Source organism: Gavia stellata, chromosome 7 (assembly GCF_030936135.1).
Source record: "Gavia stellata isolate bGavSte3 chromosome 7, bGavSte3.hap2, whole genome shotgun sequence".
In the NCBI taxonomy this organism is placed as follows: Eukaryota; Metazoa; Chordata; class Aves; order Gaviiformes; family Gaviidae; genus Gavia; species Gavia stellata.
The window spans coordinates 5,951,521-5,971,561 of NC_082600.1; the positions used below are offsets into that span (position 1 = coordinate 5,951,521).

Sequence of the window (20,041 nt, forward strand, 5' to 3'; positions counted from 1 at the left end):
AACTGAAATCCCAGGGAATCATTTTATGTATGTGCTTGAATGACTCACTGTGTTCCACAAAGATGATGCACCTTTACGGACCTACAAAGACAACCAGATAGGAGACAGGAGAACTGGGTGAAGCTCTCTTTCAGATAACAAATGATTTTATAAGGAAAAGCGGATAACTCTATGAAAAAATACAGTTTAGGAGAGATGGAAACTGCACGGATCTCTTTGATAGATCTGGTACCCTTCGTATAACCATCTTTTTCAATATACTAGGAAATATCAGGTTGCAACAGGGAAGCTTGTTCAAATTCTCGGTGGATGCAGCAGCCTTGACCAGCACCACCGGGGTATGTGTCCGCAGGAGATGCTGGAGATCCCTCAGTTTCCACCACTCACTGCACAGCGCTGAACCCTGGACAGAGAAGGCAAGTGAACGAAAGCCAGCTTTTTCAGAAGATTATCCATAAAACTGGAGGTTAGTACTGAAGAAAGTACATATATTTCTGTGTCCGGGGCAGGGAAGGAGAGGAAATTCCAAAAATATGTCAAAAAGGAATTCTAGAAATGTCAGAATATTTATTTTAAAGATTTCCAAATGAATCGTTTTACCTTGCATTTTGAACTGGGTTTTTGTGGTTTAGAAAAGGATATAAGGTTAAAAACAAGTTAAACAGGAAGATGGAGTAACCCAAAGGCGGGCGAAACATTTCATTTCAGTTGGAACTTAATATTTGGGGTTAACACAGGATATTTTCCAGCCTCTGCTTGTTTTTCTTGCCAGCCCCCTCCTCCTCCCTCTACCCCACTTCAGTGTTGCTTGGTCCAAGCCTTTTTCTCCCCAGATATTTTGATTCAGCCACATAACCCAAGCAGTCATTATTCACTCCACATCAGTGATCTCCTCCTTTCCAGCTGTCCTTTCCTACTCCCAGAAATGCCGCTTACTGCGAACATTGTGTCTCCACCCTCAGTCCATCCAGCCAGGGGTTTCTGCCCCACCGGAGCTGGGGCTTGTTTCTTCAGCACGTCCCTCTCCACCCCAAGCCATGCCACTAGAAATCCTTATCAAAGAAGTCGTCAAAGAGAGAAACTCTCTCTGTCTTGGTTCTCACAAGCGTAGGTTTGCGGTAAATCTTCTCTTCCCTTTCCCACTCCTCAGACCCTGTGCTGGAGGTGTCCCAGAGCAGATCCCTCGTCCGTGGCTCCCTGCAGAACCACAGGTCAACCTTCCTGCTCCTGCTCGGAGAGAGTTCAGCCCCATCATGCTGCCCCGAGAGTCCTCCACCCCACGTGTTTCCTTGGGGAGAGAAGAAAATAAAAATAAAAATCACCATTTTGCAGAGCTGCATGCTCAGTCACCTAGTTTAGCTGGAAATGGTTCTGAAAAGCTGGAGGCATGTAAAGAAGATCCTGAGAGATCCCTGCAAGACCAGACCCCATGCTCAGGGCTGGGCAGGGTAAGGTATAAGATACTCAGGATTCTATTTGGTGAAATTACGGAGTATGACAAGAGGCAGTAGTATGGTTTTATCCCCAAGCAGAAGAGAGCTGAGGCGAAGAGACACAAGGGAATAGGAGCAGCCAAGTCTGTGTCCCCTTTCTCCTGGTGAAAGTTCACCAGCAGACAAGTTTTTCACTGATTTAAGCATTTTTACCCTTGGTTATACGTTTCCAGCCTGTGCCGAAGATTGTCATGTGCAAGCAAAGCAGAATAGGGCTCATGCCTTGGGGATGTCAGTACAAAGTGGTAGCTGAGATTCGCTTTGATTTCCCCTTCGCTGGGGACAGGGAGGTCACCGTGTGTGCTCTGGCATCTCCAGCCCCCCCAGCTGCTCCCCCAGACTGCGTCAACCAGTGCCGCAAAGCTTAGATGAGAGTCGCGGCCAAATCCAAAGCACCGCAGGTCAGCCCTCCAGATTTATGCTATGTCTGTTCCTGCTGCTCGCCCATCCTCGAGGCGTGCGGGGGAATGAAAAGCCCCTGCTCAGTGTTTGCTGGCATGGCTGGCACGCAGACTGTGCTGTGCTCCCTCCTGCGCTACGGCGTGGGCTGCAGCAGGGATACACGCCCAAGAGAGGCTGAGATCTGTTGCCTTTAAATGAATTTCACCTGATGTGTTTTTGCGTCAGATGTTGAAAGTAACACAAGGCCACGGCTGGAAATCATCTAACCAAGAACATCTCAACTTAATTACACACTGCCCAGAGGGAGGCAAATCTGCGATGGAAATTGCCTGGCTCTAGGCAGTGGGAAGTGGTTTCCATATAAAACCAATCCTAAAAAGTGAGTAACCTCAGTGACTGTAACATTTACCCCATGGTCATTTAAGGATGGGCAGGAGTCCAGATGTTACACTGTGCATACGAATGCAACATCACGGTGGACCATGCAACGATGAAGCTGGGAGCAAATCTGGCAGCTATTGCTCAAGCAGCTCATTCTCCATCTCTTGCCTGGACCTCCCCAGCAAGGAGTATTGCTGTTATCCTTCAAGCTGTTCAGCAGCATCTCTCCTGCTGAGCCCAGTTCCAGCTTCCCAACATGCCCAAGGCTGCTTTGCCAAAGACGACTCACTGCGAGGTTCAGCACCCCAAAAAATGTACATGGGTACCCTCCTTTAGTCCTTCATGCATGTCAATGGGGAGAGACGAGGCTGACTGTTCTCCCAAAAAACAGTCTTGCAAGGTCCCTGAAAATAACCAGCGATCTTAAAACATCCCGGTTTCCCTTTTGCTGCAAGGGAACATCACACTTCCTTTCTCCAGAGCAGAAAAAATTGAGATGTAACAAACCTGGTGCAGTAGAAGAGCTTTTCTGAAGCCCACCCTGCTTGACCCTGGCTGAAGATTTGAGCTGGTTGTTTGCACCACATGCCCTGGTATATTTTGGTAGGGAACCACGCAGTTGTGTACCCGCCGATGATTGCCCCACCAGTGGTTCAGCCTGTGCTCCCTCTGGGAAGGGACCAGCTCCATGCCTGAATGGGACAATCGCTGGGTCAGAGTGGGGCTGGGGCTTGGCTTTGGCTCCCCAGCTGAGGATGGACGCATGTTGTGGTAGAGACTCTACCAGAGTAACTCATGGCTCACGCTTGAAGGAAAGCTGGCAGGGCACGTTTTAATTGGTGACTGCCAACCCTGCCAGAGTGATGACTGTGATGTTGTCACAGCCTACGTCCACCTGAGCACGCCCCAGGCTTGGGCAGGAGGTGTCCTGTGCTGGGGCAGAGGGCAGGGAGCAAAACATGGTCTAAGGGTTGATCTTCAGGCAGTTTTCCATTTTTTTTCTCCTTCACCCCTTTGGCTGGCATGTTGGAATAGCTTCAGAGGTCCCCCCCAGCCCATGTATGTTCACTTATGCGGCGGTCTATATGGTCACCTCCTGGGACGCTTTTGCCTGATGGACCCCCAGCTCTCCAAGGATGTGGGACCCCAGGGACACCCTCTGTCCTCACACTCGGTTTGCCATGCAGGGGACGTGTGGGACAAGATGAGACTCTTCTGTGGGTGGGAACCTGCTCCTGCAGGGACCTGGCCCTGAGTACTTTGCTTTTATGCCCCTATGGCTATTCCATGGCCCTTAATTCACATCTACTCAGGTCTGTTTGGATGCTATCAGAGAAGCAGCCCGGAGACCTGCGTCCTGCTCTGAGGCATCCCAACACTTTGCCTTACGACCACATCTCACAGCCTTCCCCCCCAGTCTTTTGAACTTGGACCGTGTCAAGGCAGGAGATGGAGTGGTGGAAGCAGCTTCCATAGGGAAACTTCTCTGATGACATTTAAGAGGCAGGCAAGTTTTACATCTCCTTGGAAAATTATTCTACTTACCGTGGTCGTCTCCGTGAAAACTCTGATTGTGCTCAGCAGGGATGAGGTCTTGGCTTTCAGCACTGTCGCCTCTCTGGAGACTGTCAAGGACTTTCTTCGGGCTGAATTCCTTGATTTTTTGTTTATTGATTTTTGCCTCCCTGTGGAGATTTCGCTTCAGCTCTGCCTGGGTTTGCAAACGAGTCGTCAACACAAGCAGCAGAGGAGCAAACACGTTTTAACCGCTTGACGCAGCGTATCATTAGGGAGATGGGGCTGAAAATAATTAGGCAGCCAAGTAGTTTAACCAGGGCAATTGGTATTTGCCAAGCTGGGTATATGACAGGACATGACATGGACAGAGATTTTTTGGTTTCTCCATGGGCCAAATGAGGGCCAAGTGTTGCAAAAATCAGAAGTTATTACTGATCGTGGGGACCCGGGGGATGCTCCCCACCTCGCCTCTGCCTAAACAACCAGGAAAGCTTCATCTGCTCTTCCCACCAATAGGCTTTAAGCTTCCTGGTCCATAGGAGAGATGCTAGGGGTGGGCAGACCCCTGTCCGAGATGGGAAGCCCCAACCTCTCCCCAAATCCATCTCAGCGTTACCTCTCGGCGCCTGCGGGTCAAATCCAGCATCTGCAGCTTGTGCAAGTGCTGCCGCCTGCCAGGGAGGTGTCTCAGGCTTTGCCCCCTCTTCTCCAGAGCCTACAAGGTGTTTAATAACATAAATAAATACATCTGCATTTTCTCGCAAATCCACGCCCGGCCCCTCGGGTGCTCCCCGGATAAAGGCAGCGTCTCCCTGCGTAGCCAACTTGCAGAAATTTATCAGAGATTTCCGCTGCGCTTGCAGTTTATCTCACAGCTCTGGGGCAGGATGGAAAAAAATCTTCATTAAAACAATGTATACATGCTTCTGCCCCCTGAGGTGTTACCGCTTTGAGTCGGCTGTCCAAGATAATCTCGTGATCCGAAGGGAGGAACCACATTTGCACGTTTGGGGTTGCAGGGGATGTTCACAGCACACAGCACTTGCAGCCCTCTCCCTGCCATCTGCAAGCAATGGGTGTTTGAGTTGCTCAGCTATTTAAAAAAGTGGTCCTCAAACCTTTAGCCTCAAAAATATGTAAAGTCCTGGCTCAGCAGGTACCTCTCATACAGGGAACTGTCATGATGGAGATTCAAAAACTTTCCTTTTATTTTATGCCCCTCACCCACACACTGGTGTTTCAGCCGGTTCCTGGGCTTAGCCAGGGGTGGGAGCTTAGCCGGTGTAAAACACCAACTTCTGCTCTTCAGCTCTTCGAGGTGCCCGAACCGCGAGGGAAAGGAGCCCACAACCAGCAATGACCTGTGCACGGCGCTCAACCCATGCACTTACCTTCGTTTTTGGGCTTGCAGCCACTTCTTGCTGACTCCAGAGCTTTGTGGGAGCGATTGCTTGCGCAGGGCCAGCGGGTTCAAGCCTCTACAAGTCCAATATTTATAATATTCAGCATTGGTTGTTCCACATGATCATAAAACCTGATATGAAACTACCTTGACATTTTTCCAGCTCCAATTCTGGCCTGACTGCTTGGGGTACAGGAAGGAGATTGGCATCTCTAGCAGATGCTCAGGGAGATGAACATCTCCTTAGGTGCTTCGGGAGTGGACAAAACTGGGGCAATCTCCTGCATTAGACTCGAAGCAGCAAAAACCCAGTTTGATATTAGTTTCATCCCTGCAGGTATTTCTCGTTGAGCCTCAACAGTGCCCAAGGCTCCAGCCAAGACCAGAGTGAAGACAAACCCCAGCTCAGATTGCTTCATGTTGAAGCTGAAGCATGGAGAGGTATCATAATTTAATATAAAGTCCCCTAGCAGGTCATCTAAGGGCAGATCCCAGACACCTGAGACCCAGAGCACCATTCCCTCCATCCAACCAGTCTCTTCTATGTTGGCCTGAGTACGACCTTTCTTTGCAGGGCTGTGCACGGTACAAAGTGTCCTTCCTGGTGGCTAGTGGAAGTGGGCAGAGACTTGCTTTACAGACTGCTCTGAGCATGGATTTTTATTTTAAGGACCTAAGCGGTCTCCTTAAATTGTGCCAAGCTACTAGATGATACTGGCTTATTTCATGGCTTGATATTGCCAGTGTCCCCTTCTAGGATGGGAGCTCAGTCCAGCTTCCATAAAGATTAAGGGGAGCATCATCAAGGACTTCATCAGTAAGACCTGACTTACACTTTATGTGACACATCATTAACCTCTTGAATATGAACTAGAGTGTCCTCTAAACGGTGACATGCCTCTGGCTGTCTGCACTGAACTGCTGCCAAAGCCTGAGCTGTAATTTTGAAGCATCCTGTAGGTCAATGCAATAATGCAGGAGAAAAGAAGTCAGCAGCATCCCTAAAGGAGACATCCCCCGTTAAGTTCACATGTCTTTCAGCATCAAAAAACGCCACAAAACGGAATATGAAGCTTAAAAAAATGGCACTAGATGGCAGCATGTGACACCACAAACTGCAGTCCAGGCTGTGCATCACTCCTAGATGCCACCAAGGCAGCCAGCGCGGGGTGGCTGAAGGCAGATAAACTCCCGCATCTATGGGCTCACCTCGCCGCACCGGGCGGGGAAACCAAGTTTCAGGCTTTTGGCTAAAGTTGTGTCACAGGCTGGAAAATCGACTCTCCTTTTTCGTCTCTGTGAACCTCACGGGATTTTTCTCCGGAAATGCTCCCTGACCAAAATCCTCTAAAAGTCCTTGAGAAGGCCACGTCATCCTGCTCCGCTGTCTTTGAAAATATTCCCACTGGGAAAAGGGCTTTTACTGGTGCTGTTTACGCTCCCTAATAGCAATGGCAGAAGCACGGGGTAGGACTCACAGTGTCTTTGTCCTGTAATGAGCATTATCAGTGTTTTAATAATACATAAATACAGCCGTAATGGAAATAAGATCAATGACTAAAAATTACATGCTGGTAGACTTTTAAATGAGGCTGCGATTCTCCGTGATGGTTCACCAGGCGTAGCTGGGCTCATTCCAGGCGTTGCTGCCTCATCCTCCCACCAAATCCAGGGACACATTATTCAAGAGTTGGTGGCCACCTCTGCTCTTTGAAGCCACCAGTCTTGGCCAGAGCCACAGCCTGGTGTTTCAACTGACCCTGTCTGGTGGCTCCTCTGTTCTTTATTATATTAAAAAGACCTTAATCACAGCAAGGAAGGCTTGAGCAAAGCACCCCTGCTTCAGCGGGTTTGCTGTGGTGGGATATGTGCAGAGGGTTTATTTTGGGAGAGTGGAGGTGCTCTCGGGGAGGAATAGGGGGGGTCTCAAAGCAGTGCTGGGAGGCGAGGTGTTCACCCAAGGGTTTTAATGGCAAGAGGTTATATAGGTGCTTGGGAAGGAAGATGCCCGGTGGCAGCGGAGGGGCAGGTTGGTGCTGCTGTAACCCAGGGCAGTCCCAGGGCTGCTCCAAACTGCACCCAGCGCTGGGATGACCCAGCACCTACAGGAGTGTTACAGAGAAGCACATGGCCAGTCAGGGCAAATACATGTCTTCCACGGGTTAAACAGCCAAGAAGCATGTTTGCCTCTGTTTATTCCCAACCACCCGCTGCTGAGGACTGCCTCCAGCAGCCTAATTAGGCTGCTGATGTGCCCTGTGCAGCTGGGCTCTCTTAGAAGGGTCTCAGCAGCAGGTACAACATTGGCCCTTAATTGCTAATTAAAAGTCCTGCTTAAATGAGAGCATTGGGGAGGGAGAGATACTTCCAGCAGCCAAGCCCTTCCTTGAGCAGGGCACCCTGCTGCACCCATGCTTGGAGGGGTCTGCTTGAGTTGTCCTGTCTGATTTTATTCCTCTGAGCCCTGTTTGCTCTCAGTTTTGGAGCCCCCAGACCTGGGCCAGGCAGCAGAGGAGAAACACAGCTGAAAGCCTCAGGCTGGGGCTCTGAAGGCAAAAGATCTGAGGAGCAAAGCGGGGGAGCTGCAGCTCTGGGGCATCCAGAGCGGGGCTGAGCCTGGTGTCCCCGATGTCCCTCCCTGACCCTCTGTGGGCACGTAGGGAAGGAAGGAGAACTTAATCTCAGCCAAACATTAGCAGTTTTGCATCCTCAATGGTGAGCAGGTGAGAGATGGGAAGTTGGAAGGTGTTGCTGGCTGTTTTGGGAGGGTGTGGGGGAGTAATGAAAATTCAGGTGGAGCAGAGAAAGCAGTGTGTTTCTCTGGGTTTGGGTTTTAAATAACCTGATTCATGGCAAGAATTGTACAGCCCTGGTAATGCAGCTCCACCTTAGCCCTGTGAGCATGTGGTGGCCTGAGCCTTGCCTGGGTTTTGTATTGTATAAAAATGTCAGTGCATAAAAATATCAGCACAGAAAATGCATGTGGAGGGCTTCTTGTCACTTTTTTTTTTTAAAGGAAATAGCAACTCCAACCCTTGTGTGGCATGGTACGCTAGTGGTGTTTCCTTTCCTTTTTTTGCAGTAAATTATATGGATATAAAGATATTTCTGGTGCTTTAGTTATGTTGTGATAACTCTTGTGTGGGGAAAAACCTGATTGCCACGTCAGGCAGAGTTATGGCTTTCAGGGCTTGGAGGGGAAGGGATCTGGGAAAGTGCATGAAGGGGAAGGGAAGGCCACGGAGGAGTGAACAAGGGTGTTTTAAGTTTGTTTGGGGAGGTTTGTTTTTATATCTAGATACACAGATGTGTGTGCACGTGTACATACAGTGCTACTGAGGGGAGAAGGTGAAGGTCCGTATAGGTACATGGCATGCATAGCAGTTCTTGAAACCTAAACTAATTGCCCTGTACTTTCACCAGCCCCTATTGCAAAGCACATCTGTCTGCTTTACCTGTCTCTCTGCCCCTAATCTGATGTCAGAGCTTGATGGGATGTTTGGCCTGAAGAACCAAAACCAACCCCACGTGATGCAAGTTGGATCCCCTCTGCAAAGGGCTCTGTCTTGGCCCCATCAGCCCCATGGGAGCGCTAAGGTTTGGCTGCAGGTACCCAGACATGGCAAAGTGGGTCATTACAGGAGAGGTGGCCTCATGGCCAGCACTGGGACACGCATCCTCCTCGTTGGGTGTCTCCATAGCACACGTGGACTGGACAGCAAGGCACGACCCATGGAGTCAGGCAGGAGGGCAAAGGCAGGGCCTCGTTGCATTGGCCCCTCTTTGGCTGTTCTTAGAAGGTGAAGTCCTCTCCCTTGTGCTAATGAACCAAAAATAACCTCTCTGTGGTCAACGTACCTGCGCTGCCCCAGGTGTCAAACTTGGGCTGGTGATAAAGCTCACCTAGGGATGATCGTCTAGAGGTAGGACCTCCTACTTGCATTCTTGTAGGATATTTGTTTCCCCCACCGTGGTGCTGTGATGTGTGCCAATGTCCCCAAGAAAGCCCATGTCAACTGGTCAATCAGCAACTCATAGGGAGCTTTTCAAACTTATCTTACTTGAGGTCTTCGAGGTGGGTGCTGTTTAATGATGCTGGTTTCCCCCTTTTCCAGCATGGTGTTGAAAACAAGGGGCCCTTAAAGATTAGAGAAGAAATGGATGAAGTTACTTTTGGGTGATCATCAACTGCTAGGCTGTCCTCAGCAATAGTTTTATGCCCTTGTTTTTTCATTGGCACGTCCTACTAATGTCTCTCAGTGTACCCCAGTAACACATGGTATAAGTCATTCTAACTGCTGCAGAAATAAAGTGAGGATGTAGCTGTGGTTTCTAACAAATGTCTGCCACGTACCTCTCCTACTTCCCTTTACAACATCTCATGCATTCTATATGTGACAATAACCACCCTCCATGTTTCCTGTGGCCTCCCTGAGCTTTTAAAATGGGGAACAGGCAGCAGTTTGGATCTCTTCTTGCTGCTCAGTCCCTGAGACTTGATTGGTTTTTTTTTTTGGTGGAACTGAGAAACATCTCTGATGCTTTTACCAGTCGCAGCAGAGGTGCGCTACAGCGAGCCAGTGGGTTCAGGAGTTAGTGGGTTATGGACAGACAAGCGGTATGATCACAGACCCTCATCATCTTTGGAAATCAGCCCAAAGTAATGCGCTACGCACCAGTGATTGCCTGTTAGTTATTAAAACAGTGCTTTCTCTGAGGCCAGAACGTGATCTGGGCTCAGGTCTGTTCTGCACTGGTGCTCTTGGGTGGACACCACTGTCTTTTTTTTCTTGCACAAATAAATACTGGCATGTATAGTAAGTATTGCTTTTACGGAGGAGTTTCTCTATCCCACCTAGTCTCCCAAAAAACTGTCTTGGTGCATTCAAATGCAATTTTGTAAGTGGAGTTGAGCGAGGTGTTGCTGAGCAGCTCCTGCTCCCATGTGGTGGGAGCCCCGAGGTGGCCACAGGGGAGGAGAGTTGGGGATAAAGTGCAGGAATTTCATTATAGCTGGTGCCAAATTTAATAGTTATATTAAAAGAAAAATAATGATTTGGAGGTCACCTTATGGGGGACTTCAGTGGTCCCTTTAAATGAGTGCCATGGAAGATTGCCAAGGCAGGGCTCTTGGAGAAGAGAGAGAGGTGGCGATGGAGGGAGGGCATTGGGGTATGGGAGGAGACGGTGACTCCATCAGATAAATGATTGCTGGGCTCTGCTGAGCACCAGCAATGATTAACTGCTGAGCGAAGCTGCGGCTGCTCCACACACGCAGGAATGGGCACCTGAAGTGAAAATTCCCAGCGCAGGCGGCTCCTCCGGAGACAGACTTCGGCTGCCGGGGAACGCACGCTGAAATAGCAGCTTGTAATAGCAAAAAAGGTGGGGAGGGGGGTTATTAAGTTATTGCCTCTCAATCTCAGGACAAATTAGTGCATAAAGAATTTCTAAGGGGGAAGTAAAACGTAAGGAGGTGGCTCATGGTGCTGGGAATGTGGGATCTGGGGCTTGGGAGAAATTTCTTCTGGCAAGGTGTATGGCTTTGGGGAAGTTACTTCTCCCTTATGAGATTTTTTTAAATACATTTAAATTATTCCCTCTCCTCCTATACATGCATGTGTCTTGGAGGTTTGCCCTTGTCCCTGCAGATACAGAACTGGGAGCCAAGTGCTCTCTGTCCCCAAACCTGCTCGGTCCTGGGGCAGGGATGGTCTCTGGCACGCCTGCATGGTGCCAGCCAGGAGGGACCATCGTCTCACTGCACCACGCTGCCACTGCCAAGCCTGAGCTGAAGGTGCTCTCATGACTTTTATTTTTTTTACCCTTGCACTTTAGCAGCAGCAGGTTCTCCCCGCTGGAGGAAGTGGGATTTAAGAAGAACCCTCATAAACCAAATAAAACCTATTCTCTTGGAGGCTTTGCTTATTTAGACAGCAGCTCAAGCTAATACGTCGCTCAAGTACTCTTGAGCATACTCTTTTTATTTCTGAAAATGAAAAACAAAAATGACATTTATTGAGGGGGTTTAAAAGTTTTTTTTATAGAAGTACACATGTTTTACAAGCTCTTGTAAAATACCCAGTGATGATAATTTTCCAGAACAGGAATATTTGGTTGTTCTCGCTGTCATAAAGTACTTGAAACCCCCTGTTGTACAGCCAGACCTGATCCGTATTTGCCCCAGGACCTCCAGCTCTGGCAGCGTCACCGCTATTGTGCGAGAGAGTTATTTGCTTTCACCCCCTCCTGATGCCTCTCGGTGGATGATCCTGAAGGAAATATCCAGCTCCTGGTGAAGCAGCGGTGCTTAACGCTGCTCGGTGTGTGTCAGAAATTCATTTTTGGAAATGGAAAAGAGAGGAGGAGAGTGCTAGGGCTGCAAATCCTCCTTCTGCATCGCCCTTTCTCAAACCACGTTGGTGTTCATGGGGGTTTCTCCCTACACTCACCTAACGTGGCTGTGGGAAGTTGTTCACCACCATCCAGCTCATTGTACAGAGCTATGTGTCTACTTCCGTGGATGCAAACCTCCTTCCTCGCCTCCAGGAAGGGTTTGGCTATGGATGGAGTTTATACCATGCTGTGAAAGGCTGTGGGAGAGGCTGCACGATGCTACTTGTAGAAAAACACCCATAGCTATGCTATTTGCCTTCCTCTGCCTCTTGGCTCATGAAATTAGCCCCGTATGAGACATGGCTATGATTTATTTTAATACTGAATTTTGTCTGCTGAGCACATTACCCAGATTCTAATTAAACTAATGATATCAATATGCCCAGTGGTGGCAGGTGAGCAGAACGGGTGTATAACTGGGAGTTAGGGGGCTGCTGCACGAGGGCTCGCGTGGCCGCAGGCTGGTGTCATCGCATGCCAGGTGGATGCTGGGGAGTGGGGCTGTTCCTAAGGGATGGGATGACTGATGGGAGCAAGGAGCCTGGGATCTGGGCTCTGGTGGCTGAGGTGCTTTCCAAAACAGCCTGGGGGAAAACAAATGAGTTTTCCCAAAGCTAAAGTGTCCTGGAAATGGCAAAAAGCTGCTGATGGAGACTGGCGTGTGCACAGACCTACACCCATTTTACTGAGGTGCTTTCCCAAACAGCCTGGGGGAAAACAAATGAGTTTTCCCAAAGCTAAAGTGTCCTGGAAATGGCAAAAAGCTGCTGATGGAGACTGGCGTGTGCACAGACCTACACCCATTTTACTGAGGTGCTTTCCAAAACAGCCTGGGGGAAAACAAATGAGTTTTCCCAAAGCTGAAGTGTCCTGGAAATGGTGAAAAGCTGCTGATGGAGACTGGTGTGTGCACAAACCTACACCCATTTTACTGAGGTGCTTTCCAAAACAGCCTGGGGGAAAACAAATGAGTTTTCCCAAAGCTGAAGTGTCCTGGAAATGGCAAAAAGCTGCTGACGGAGACTGGTGTGCGCACAGACCTACACCCACCCTGCTCTGCAGTGAGCAGACCCGCAGGCACAGCTGATGCCCCGTGGATCGCTGCCCTGCGTGTCGCAATAGTTCGGTGATGACCTCCTTACCTGTAGACGCTCTCCCGTACCAGGTCTCCTGGAGAGGTGGAAGTTGCCGGTGAAACGTGGGTTTTCCCCACTCCGCTGTGGCCGGCAGGTGCAGGCTGGGCTCTCCCGGCATGCCGGGGAGCCGGTACGGGGAGGTGAGAGCAGGCGGGTCCTCCCTGGCACGCATCGGTGCCACCTTGGTCACCTTGGGGTGTCCCTTGGAAGAGCTCAAGCCCATCTTACAGAGCGCTGGCTTTGAAAGGAGAAGGAAAACCCCTCATGCACCGCCCTCCCTGAATGCAGAGGGACCCTTGCAAAGAACCCCAGCTCCTGGGGAGCTTCCTACCAGCCACCGATGCCGGGGCTGGCTCCCACGGACGTGCGCACACGTCCTTCCCCGCTCGGTTAAACATTGACCCCGTCCCAGCCATTCCCCCGCGGGGGTGAGAGGTGGCTGCTGCTGACAGAGAAGTGGAAAGCAGCCTGGGAAGCCAGTGCCAAGCCCTGGGGAAGCTTTGTTTTTTACCTACAAGTGGTTTTTCAACTGGGGTACCGCCTCAGCTGGCCATTGGCTGACCTAGAGGTAATTCTCCAAGTAGCTCTTTTGCTAAATCTTCGGTTTTTAGGAGGAAACTTAATCCTCAGAGCACCAGAAGGGTTAAAGTATCTCCCACCCTGCATGAGAGAAGCAGCCTGGGGACAGGGGCTGGCTGAGGAGCATCCTCCGCCCTTGCTCCATCCGGCCAGTGGCACTGATGGGGGGAAAATGCAGCTTTAGCACAAACCCACCTGAAAACATCAGCCAAACTGAGTCATATTCTGCAGTTTTAGAGCTGCTGCAGGATTTGGGCTGAACGCAGCAGGATCGGCGCATAAGAGAAAGATCTACATGTCTCCGTTTGTTCCTTCCTTTCCCTTCCCAAGGCGTATCAGGGGGTTCAGAGGGCACAGTTATTTCCAAGGTGGAGCGATTGGAAAATATGTTGGGAGGATTATTATGCAGTAAGATTTGCAGGGTGGGGTTTTTGGCAGGAGTAGGGTTGTGGGAGGAGGTCAGGGCACCTGTGGGCTCAGCTGTGAAACCCCTGGAAACCAGCAAACACCAAGAGTGTGAGGGAGACCCAAAACAGCATCAGAGCCAGGGTTCATGTAGCAGCAGCTCATCCCACTGGGATTCCTGGAGCGATCCTGTATAGGTTTGGAGTGACTGGGGCCTCCTTTGGCATTTCTCTTGGGAGAGGAGTGCTGGGAGCAGGGTGGCACAGGGAAATGAGGGTCACGGCAGAGCCAAGCATTCAGCATTCATGGCCAGTAGATCCATGGATAAACCACTCAGCAACTCCTTGATGGAAATGGGGAGGTTTTGAGCAAAATGCCACCGGCCAGGGGTGGCACCTCCCAGAAGAAATTATTCATCTCTGGAGTAATGCAGCGGGTTCATATTTTCAGCTGTAAAGCACTAACATCACTCGTGGCTTTGCTTTTGAAGAGGTCACCCAGGGCACAAGGGAGCAGAGTAGCTTAGTCTGTATTTTTTTTTCTTCTTCTTTTCAAATGAACATGTAAAATCAACACCTTCCTTCCCTCCTCAGTTGCTCAATGCTTAATGTCTATTTTTCCATTTTTTTCCCCCTTCCCCTCCCCTGCTGAGAACAGGTCATTCCTGTTAAGCAGCTTGGAGAAAACTGTGAATTAAATGCAATGATGGATGTGTTGAAGCAGTGGAAAACCTGGGTGGATGTTCAAGCTAGTGCCTGTTGTGCTGTATCTGGGGGTTTCACCTGGGTGTGATGCTGTGGCCCTGGCCCTGCTGAAGTCCTCGCAGGGTCCCCCTGCTCCCCATGCTGTCAAACCCCCTCTCGTGGCCAGGTTTCTTTCCAAGCCAGATGGGTTTCCCCACCTGCCATGCAGGACGGCACCACGGCCTGTTGTACGGTGATTTAGGGAAGGGGGTTGCAAAGGGACAGAGGTGCCTGATGATATTGCTCCAAGCACTTCATCTCTGGGTGAAGAGATGCTCCTCTTTGCATTTAAAGGTGATGCAGTATCCTTCTGGCTGGTCCATGAGTGTCAGGTCCCACCTCCCCTGCTGCAGTACAGCTCTGTGGTACACGTGCCCGAGGATGTTAGCCTGACAGCATTCTGATGCTGCATCAGCTAATGACCAATATCTCCCATCAAATCCCCCAAATCTCAGCATCTGTGTACTTTGGGGCTGCGCTTTGATCTCCATATGCCTTTACTTTGTAAAGCAACGAGGGCCAAGAGCAGCACTTGTGGGTTTGGGGTGGGGTAGGAAGGCAGGATGCAAAAACATGCCCTTCCTGCATGTTGCTGGGGCAAACCAAGAGCAAGTTGGGGGTTGAACTGGATCCTAGAAGAGCCCAATGGTACTGGAAGAGGCTCCCAAATATTATCGCTTGCAACTGTTGGGCCAAAATTACCCCTTCATGTCTTTACCTGCGCTCCCTGGACCACGGCTGTACTGGGTGTTGGGTGGAGGCTGGGGGGTTTGCTGGGTGAGCCGTGCACCTGCGGCGGTGGAGATCGTGGCTATCGGCATCGTATCGACCTGCTCAGCTGGAGAGCCAGCAGTGACAGCCTGTGCTGCAGCACTAAGTAATCCTCTGTTAACCCCCTCGCTTAAACCTGCCTTTAACACCAACTGATGGCATTTGAAGTGAGGAAGGATGGGTTGAGGTATGCCTGAGCTTCAGGCTGGCTTCATCACTGCCCTCCTGGTGATGTGAAGCTCATCCTTTTCTTTAACTGGGGGGTTATTTAATGCAGCCTTTTATCTGTATTTAAGGTTCAGTTCGATTCCCAAGCACTGTGCTTTAGAAACATGGGACTGGAAGGAGCTTTGGTCCCATATATTGCCATTAGGGACAGCACATGGTCCCTCCCAGGAGAGCTGGAAGCTCTTTATACCTTTCTCCCATTTAATTTATTACCTGAAACCCTCTACCAAATTCAGCTGGAACCTGTAAGCCATACTGATCTTGCCAGAATTGGATTTTCCAGCAAATTTATTGTGGTCAAAATGAAATCATTGACCCCTAAGCACTCTGATGCCCTTGTTTTAAGGAAGATACCAGGAAAATCTCAAGGGTAGGGCAGTGCCATGACTTGGGGCAGGGCATTTTCCCACAGAGGAGCAGTTTGTTACTCACCTGTGTGTGGAGCAAAGCTGAACCAAGCGGAGGATTCTGCACAGGGCACCTATCTAATGTCCAGCTGCAGCAGTGGATTGCCTCTGCCTTGAAACTTCTGTTTAAAAATGAGTTTTAAATTACAAAAAACACAGGCACAGGAGGAGATGGAAAGTGGGCAGCACTGATTTTTGCCAAAATAACGCCTGGACTTTATGCAAATCTCCAGTGAGTAAAGCAGAAAGAACTATAATGATGCTGTTGTTTGTTATGCGTGCAGTGTGTTTAGCTAGCGATAGTGCAAAGAAACTGAGCAGCGAAGAGAGGAAAATAATCCAGCACTATTTCACTGCCTGGCATACACACCGGTGCAACTAATAGATCCCTTTATTACACATCTGTAAAGTCAAGAAATACATCTCGTTCCTCCCTCTGCTGCTTGTGACTTGTATTAATGGGGGATGTTCGTCTTATCCCAGCCAAGGCTGAGGACACTGGTGTTGCAGAGATAACATTGTCCGTGGTGCCTGGTCACTGAGCCCTCTGGAGAGGGCGTGCGCAGGCGACGATGCTTGAGGCGGGTTATTCGCAACATGTTTTGTTTTCCTTCCAGAGAGCTGTGCCCTGGTGAGAAGGAGAATCTGATAACGCAGCTGCTCTATCAAAACTGGCATTTTCCTTGGGGTGCAAATGAGATGGTGCGACTAAAATGAAACCATCATGTTGCTGGAGGCAATAGAAGGGCTCATCAGAGACACCAAGAGCAGCAGAAGTAACCACATCTGAGCAGTCACTTGATGGGCGTGATTATTGGGTTTTTATTCCTCTGATGGATCATCAACTCTCTTGTGCAAAATAGCCTTGGTTTATTGTCTGATTTCTTGGGTTTAATGGGTTTTCTCTGGCTGAAAGGCTGAGCTGTGCTCTAGGGAAAACAATTACCTTCCTCACTTAATAAGGAAGATAAACTGCAGGTGGGGCAGCAGGTGAATGATAGGGCCTTAACAAACCCCTGAGCGGGATGAGCACACCTGGAAAGCATCTGGGCACGATGCAACTGAGGGCTTAGGTCCCTGCTCACCCCTGGGGATCTGGGGCAGTTGTGGCTGCAGTGGTGGACATTGCCCGGAGCTGATGGTGGGAAGGATGCAGGAGCAAATCCTTCCTGCCCACCCATAGCAGGGGCTGGGGGGAGCGAAGCGGTGGCAGAGAGGGAAAAGCCTTCTGCAGCCCCGGGTCAACCCTCAGTGCCGTTTGCTGTACAGGCAGCAACGTGGGGGATGCTTGCTCCTAGTAGAAAGCTTGTGTTGGGTTAGATGTCTGTTAAGCCCAACATGTGGAGGAAGGTGGCTGCTGGGCTCAGAGCGACACGTCTTTTCTCCCTGTAGAAATGCAAGGGTGGTCGCTGGTCCCTGGGGATGGGACGTGCACAGGGACTGCTCATGGAGAGTGATGGGCTGGCACAGTCACACGCTGTGCCACTGGCTATGAAACGTCTCAAGTAGGGGAAAACTGACTCAAACACAGGCATGTCACATGATTTTTCCTGCTGAATACTCAATGAGATTCCTTGAAGGATGCCGTCCTGGGTCTGAAGATGCTACTTGCCAAAATGTACTCATCAATGCACACTAAAAGGAAATGTTTGGTTTTCCTATGTGTTCAGTTTGGCAGGAGCTAAAATTTCAGTAAAACACATCTCTAAAACTATCTATGAGTGTAAACAAATCTATCAACTCCAAAATCGACTTGAGGTGGTGCTCAAGCTGTCATGTGTTATTTTCTCTCAGCTGTATTGTCCCATCAGGATCTCCTCTTTTATATAATTCACTTTTTTAGAATATTTTTAATGTCTATCTCCTTTCGAAAGCAGCAGGTGAGGAGCTGAGCCCATCTTCTCAAATGCTAGAAGAGACTTTTAAAAGACCGTGTGAGTGTGTGTACCCAAACCTTACACCTCTGGGTTTAGTGCAAAGGGGTTGGTTGTTTGGGTTGGTTTCTACAGTCCTAATTCTACAGCCGTGTGATGGAAGAGCCCAAGTTTGGGGTTCTTTTAATATACACAAGTATTTTGTTAGCTCTGCTGGTTGCAAGGAACAGTTTGGACATGAATGTTAGAAGATAAAACCCATCAAATAGAAGAGAGTAAAATAAAAAGGTGTTTTTGTTATTATTTGCATGAATTGCTTTGTTTGCAGCAGTATTAAGCCCTAATGGCCGTGGGGACACGCTGGCTGCCCGCCGCCCTCCAGCCCCATCACTGCCACCTTTGCCCCCGGGACCAGCCATGCCCTCAGGGCACTTCTCCAAACTGTGGGGCTCACGTGGGACCCCCACATGCATCAGTGCAGTACGAGGGGTGCGTCAGGACTCGCCAGCCAGGACGTGCTCGCGGAGAGGTGAGCTTGCAATCAGCCCCAAAATAAATCGTGGCTTTGCGCTGGGTGTGGTTTTGCTGTTATTTTAATAAGCAAACACAGTCACTGGTATCATCCCACTGGTATTATTAATAAAAACCACTTCCTTTCCCTAATAATTTTTTTTTTCTGGCAGAAATACCATCAAAAAATCCCTACTTGCTGCTGATCAAACTCACACGCAGAGTGGGCAGGCCAATAAAGCTCAGCGATCTGCGTTACTGTCCAGTTGTTTCTATTCTTTAAAAAGAAGAAGAAATGCTTCTGTCTGCATATCAAAGTTGTCTTGCGTGGTTGATCCTAGGAATGCTCTAATGGAAGACAGCCATCCTAAATTACCCAGTGACAGGCTTAGGGAAGGCACTGGGTGGGTTGGTTGGTTTGTTTTGGCTTTTGAAAGATTTTTCATGGTGGAGGTTAAGAAAAATATTTGTTTGGCCCAAAGGAAAGGCTCTAGAAAATAGGAACTGACATTTCCCAGAGACGCTGGCGATCTGGGGTGTTCAATCTCTCACAAACAGCTTGTTGTTCAGCTGGGAGTGCAGCTTTTTGGGAGAAAAGAGAAAAATAAGGCTGTTTTTTGCTTTACTAAAGGCACCTGAAATCCAGCGCCACTGCTAGAAAGTTGTTGGAAAGAGGCACAGCTCAGCGTGGCTCTGAGAGGGATGCGGGGCTAGCACCGGCATCTGGTGCCTTTCAGGGGGCGATGCTATGGGTGGTTTCAGGTTTATAGGACGTTTGCAGCCACGCGGTCACAGGCTGGAGCAGACCATGGGTGTCATGAGTGGGGTCGGTTCTTTAGCAAAGGCTGGGACAAGGTGTGAAGCCAGCTAAGGGTGTAACAGCAGTCCTGGAGTCGAGGGTATGATCAGCATCAGTTCAATTACTGTTTGGCTGACTAGGGCAGGTAGAAATCCTGCAAATCTACGAACTAGCAAAACTAGTAACTGGCAAAAGCTCATGTAAAGACGCTGTACTCCTACGTTCAGCAAAGGACTTCTCTCTTCCAACCGGACTGGGAGGCAAGGTGTCTCAGCAGCGCCTGCCCGTACCCTTGCCCCTGCTGATGTGCAGGGTGTCGCCTGGGTTAGGACAGCAGTACCGAGCCATGGATTTCCACTGGTTGCAGGGGCAATATTGAGTGGAGAGGAGACAAGCTTGCAGCACCACGTCTCTAGGTAAAGCACTGCAGCATGTCCAGGTTATATGTGAAGTAGCTTTTATTACGTATTTCATAATAACGTAAGTTAATGAAAAATTAATGTTTTGCACGTCACAGAATATTTATTCCGATTATTCCTAATATGAGTGTGAACATTGGCTTCCTTCAGAAATGAGTTCTCAAAAATGCTGGGAGAGGTCTGAAATGGCTTTCCAAAACCACAACGTCGCCACAAGGTCACTTTATTTTGAAGGTAAATTGACATGTTCAATTTTGAGATTTAGCTGGAAATAATCAAGATTTGTGTCTTTGAGAATGGCTCTACTTTAGCCAGCAAAAGGAGATAAATGATGTAGACTTGGTCTATATTTTAAACCCACGAGTTCAGTAAGACACAAGATTAAATGGTTTTTATTACAAAACATTTTATTGTAGTTATTTACACCCGTTCCTTCATAAGTGTATAAATGTAAACATTTATTATAGATGTATTTCTCTTATCTTACAGTTCATCCCCAGTTCAGAGTAAATGGCATTTTTAAGCATACAAGTAGTGAGGAAATTTAAGCTATATTCACAGAATATACATCTGCGTGC

General features: G+C 49.1%; 1 protein-coding gene across 1 annotated transcript; it reads right to left on the bottom strand.

Moving 5' to 3' along the window:
• Nucleotides 1–1,043: 1,043 nt before the first annotated feature.
• On the bottom strand, nucleotides 1,044–12,951 carry CCDC198 (coiled-coil domain containing 198). Its single transcript, XM_059819942.1, has 6 exons — nucleotides 12,735–12,951; nucleotides 9,258–9,334; nucleotides 5,186–5,272; nucleotides 4,411–4,509; nucleotides 3,822–3,987; nucleotides 1,044–1,288 (listed from the first exon to the last, which is right to left on the bottom strand). Exons 1-6 carry the CDS (start codon nucleotides 12,949–12,951, stop codon nucleotides 1,044–1,046), a joined length of 891 nt encoding a protein of 296 aa, XP_059675925.1.
• Nucleotides 12,952–20,041: the final 7,090 nt, after the last annotated feature.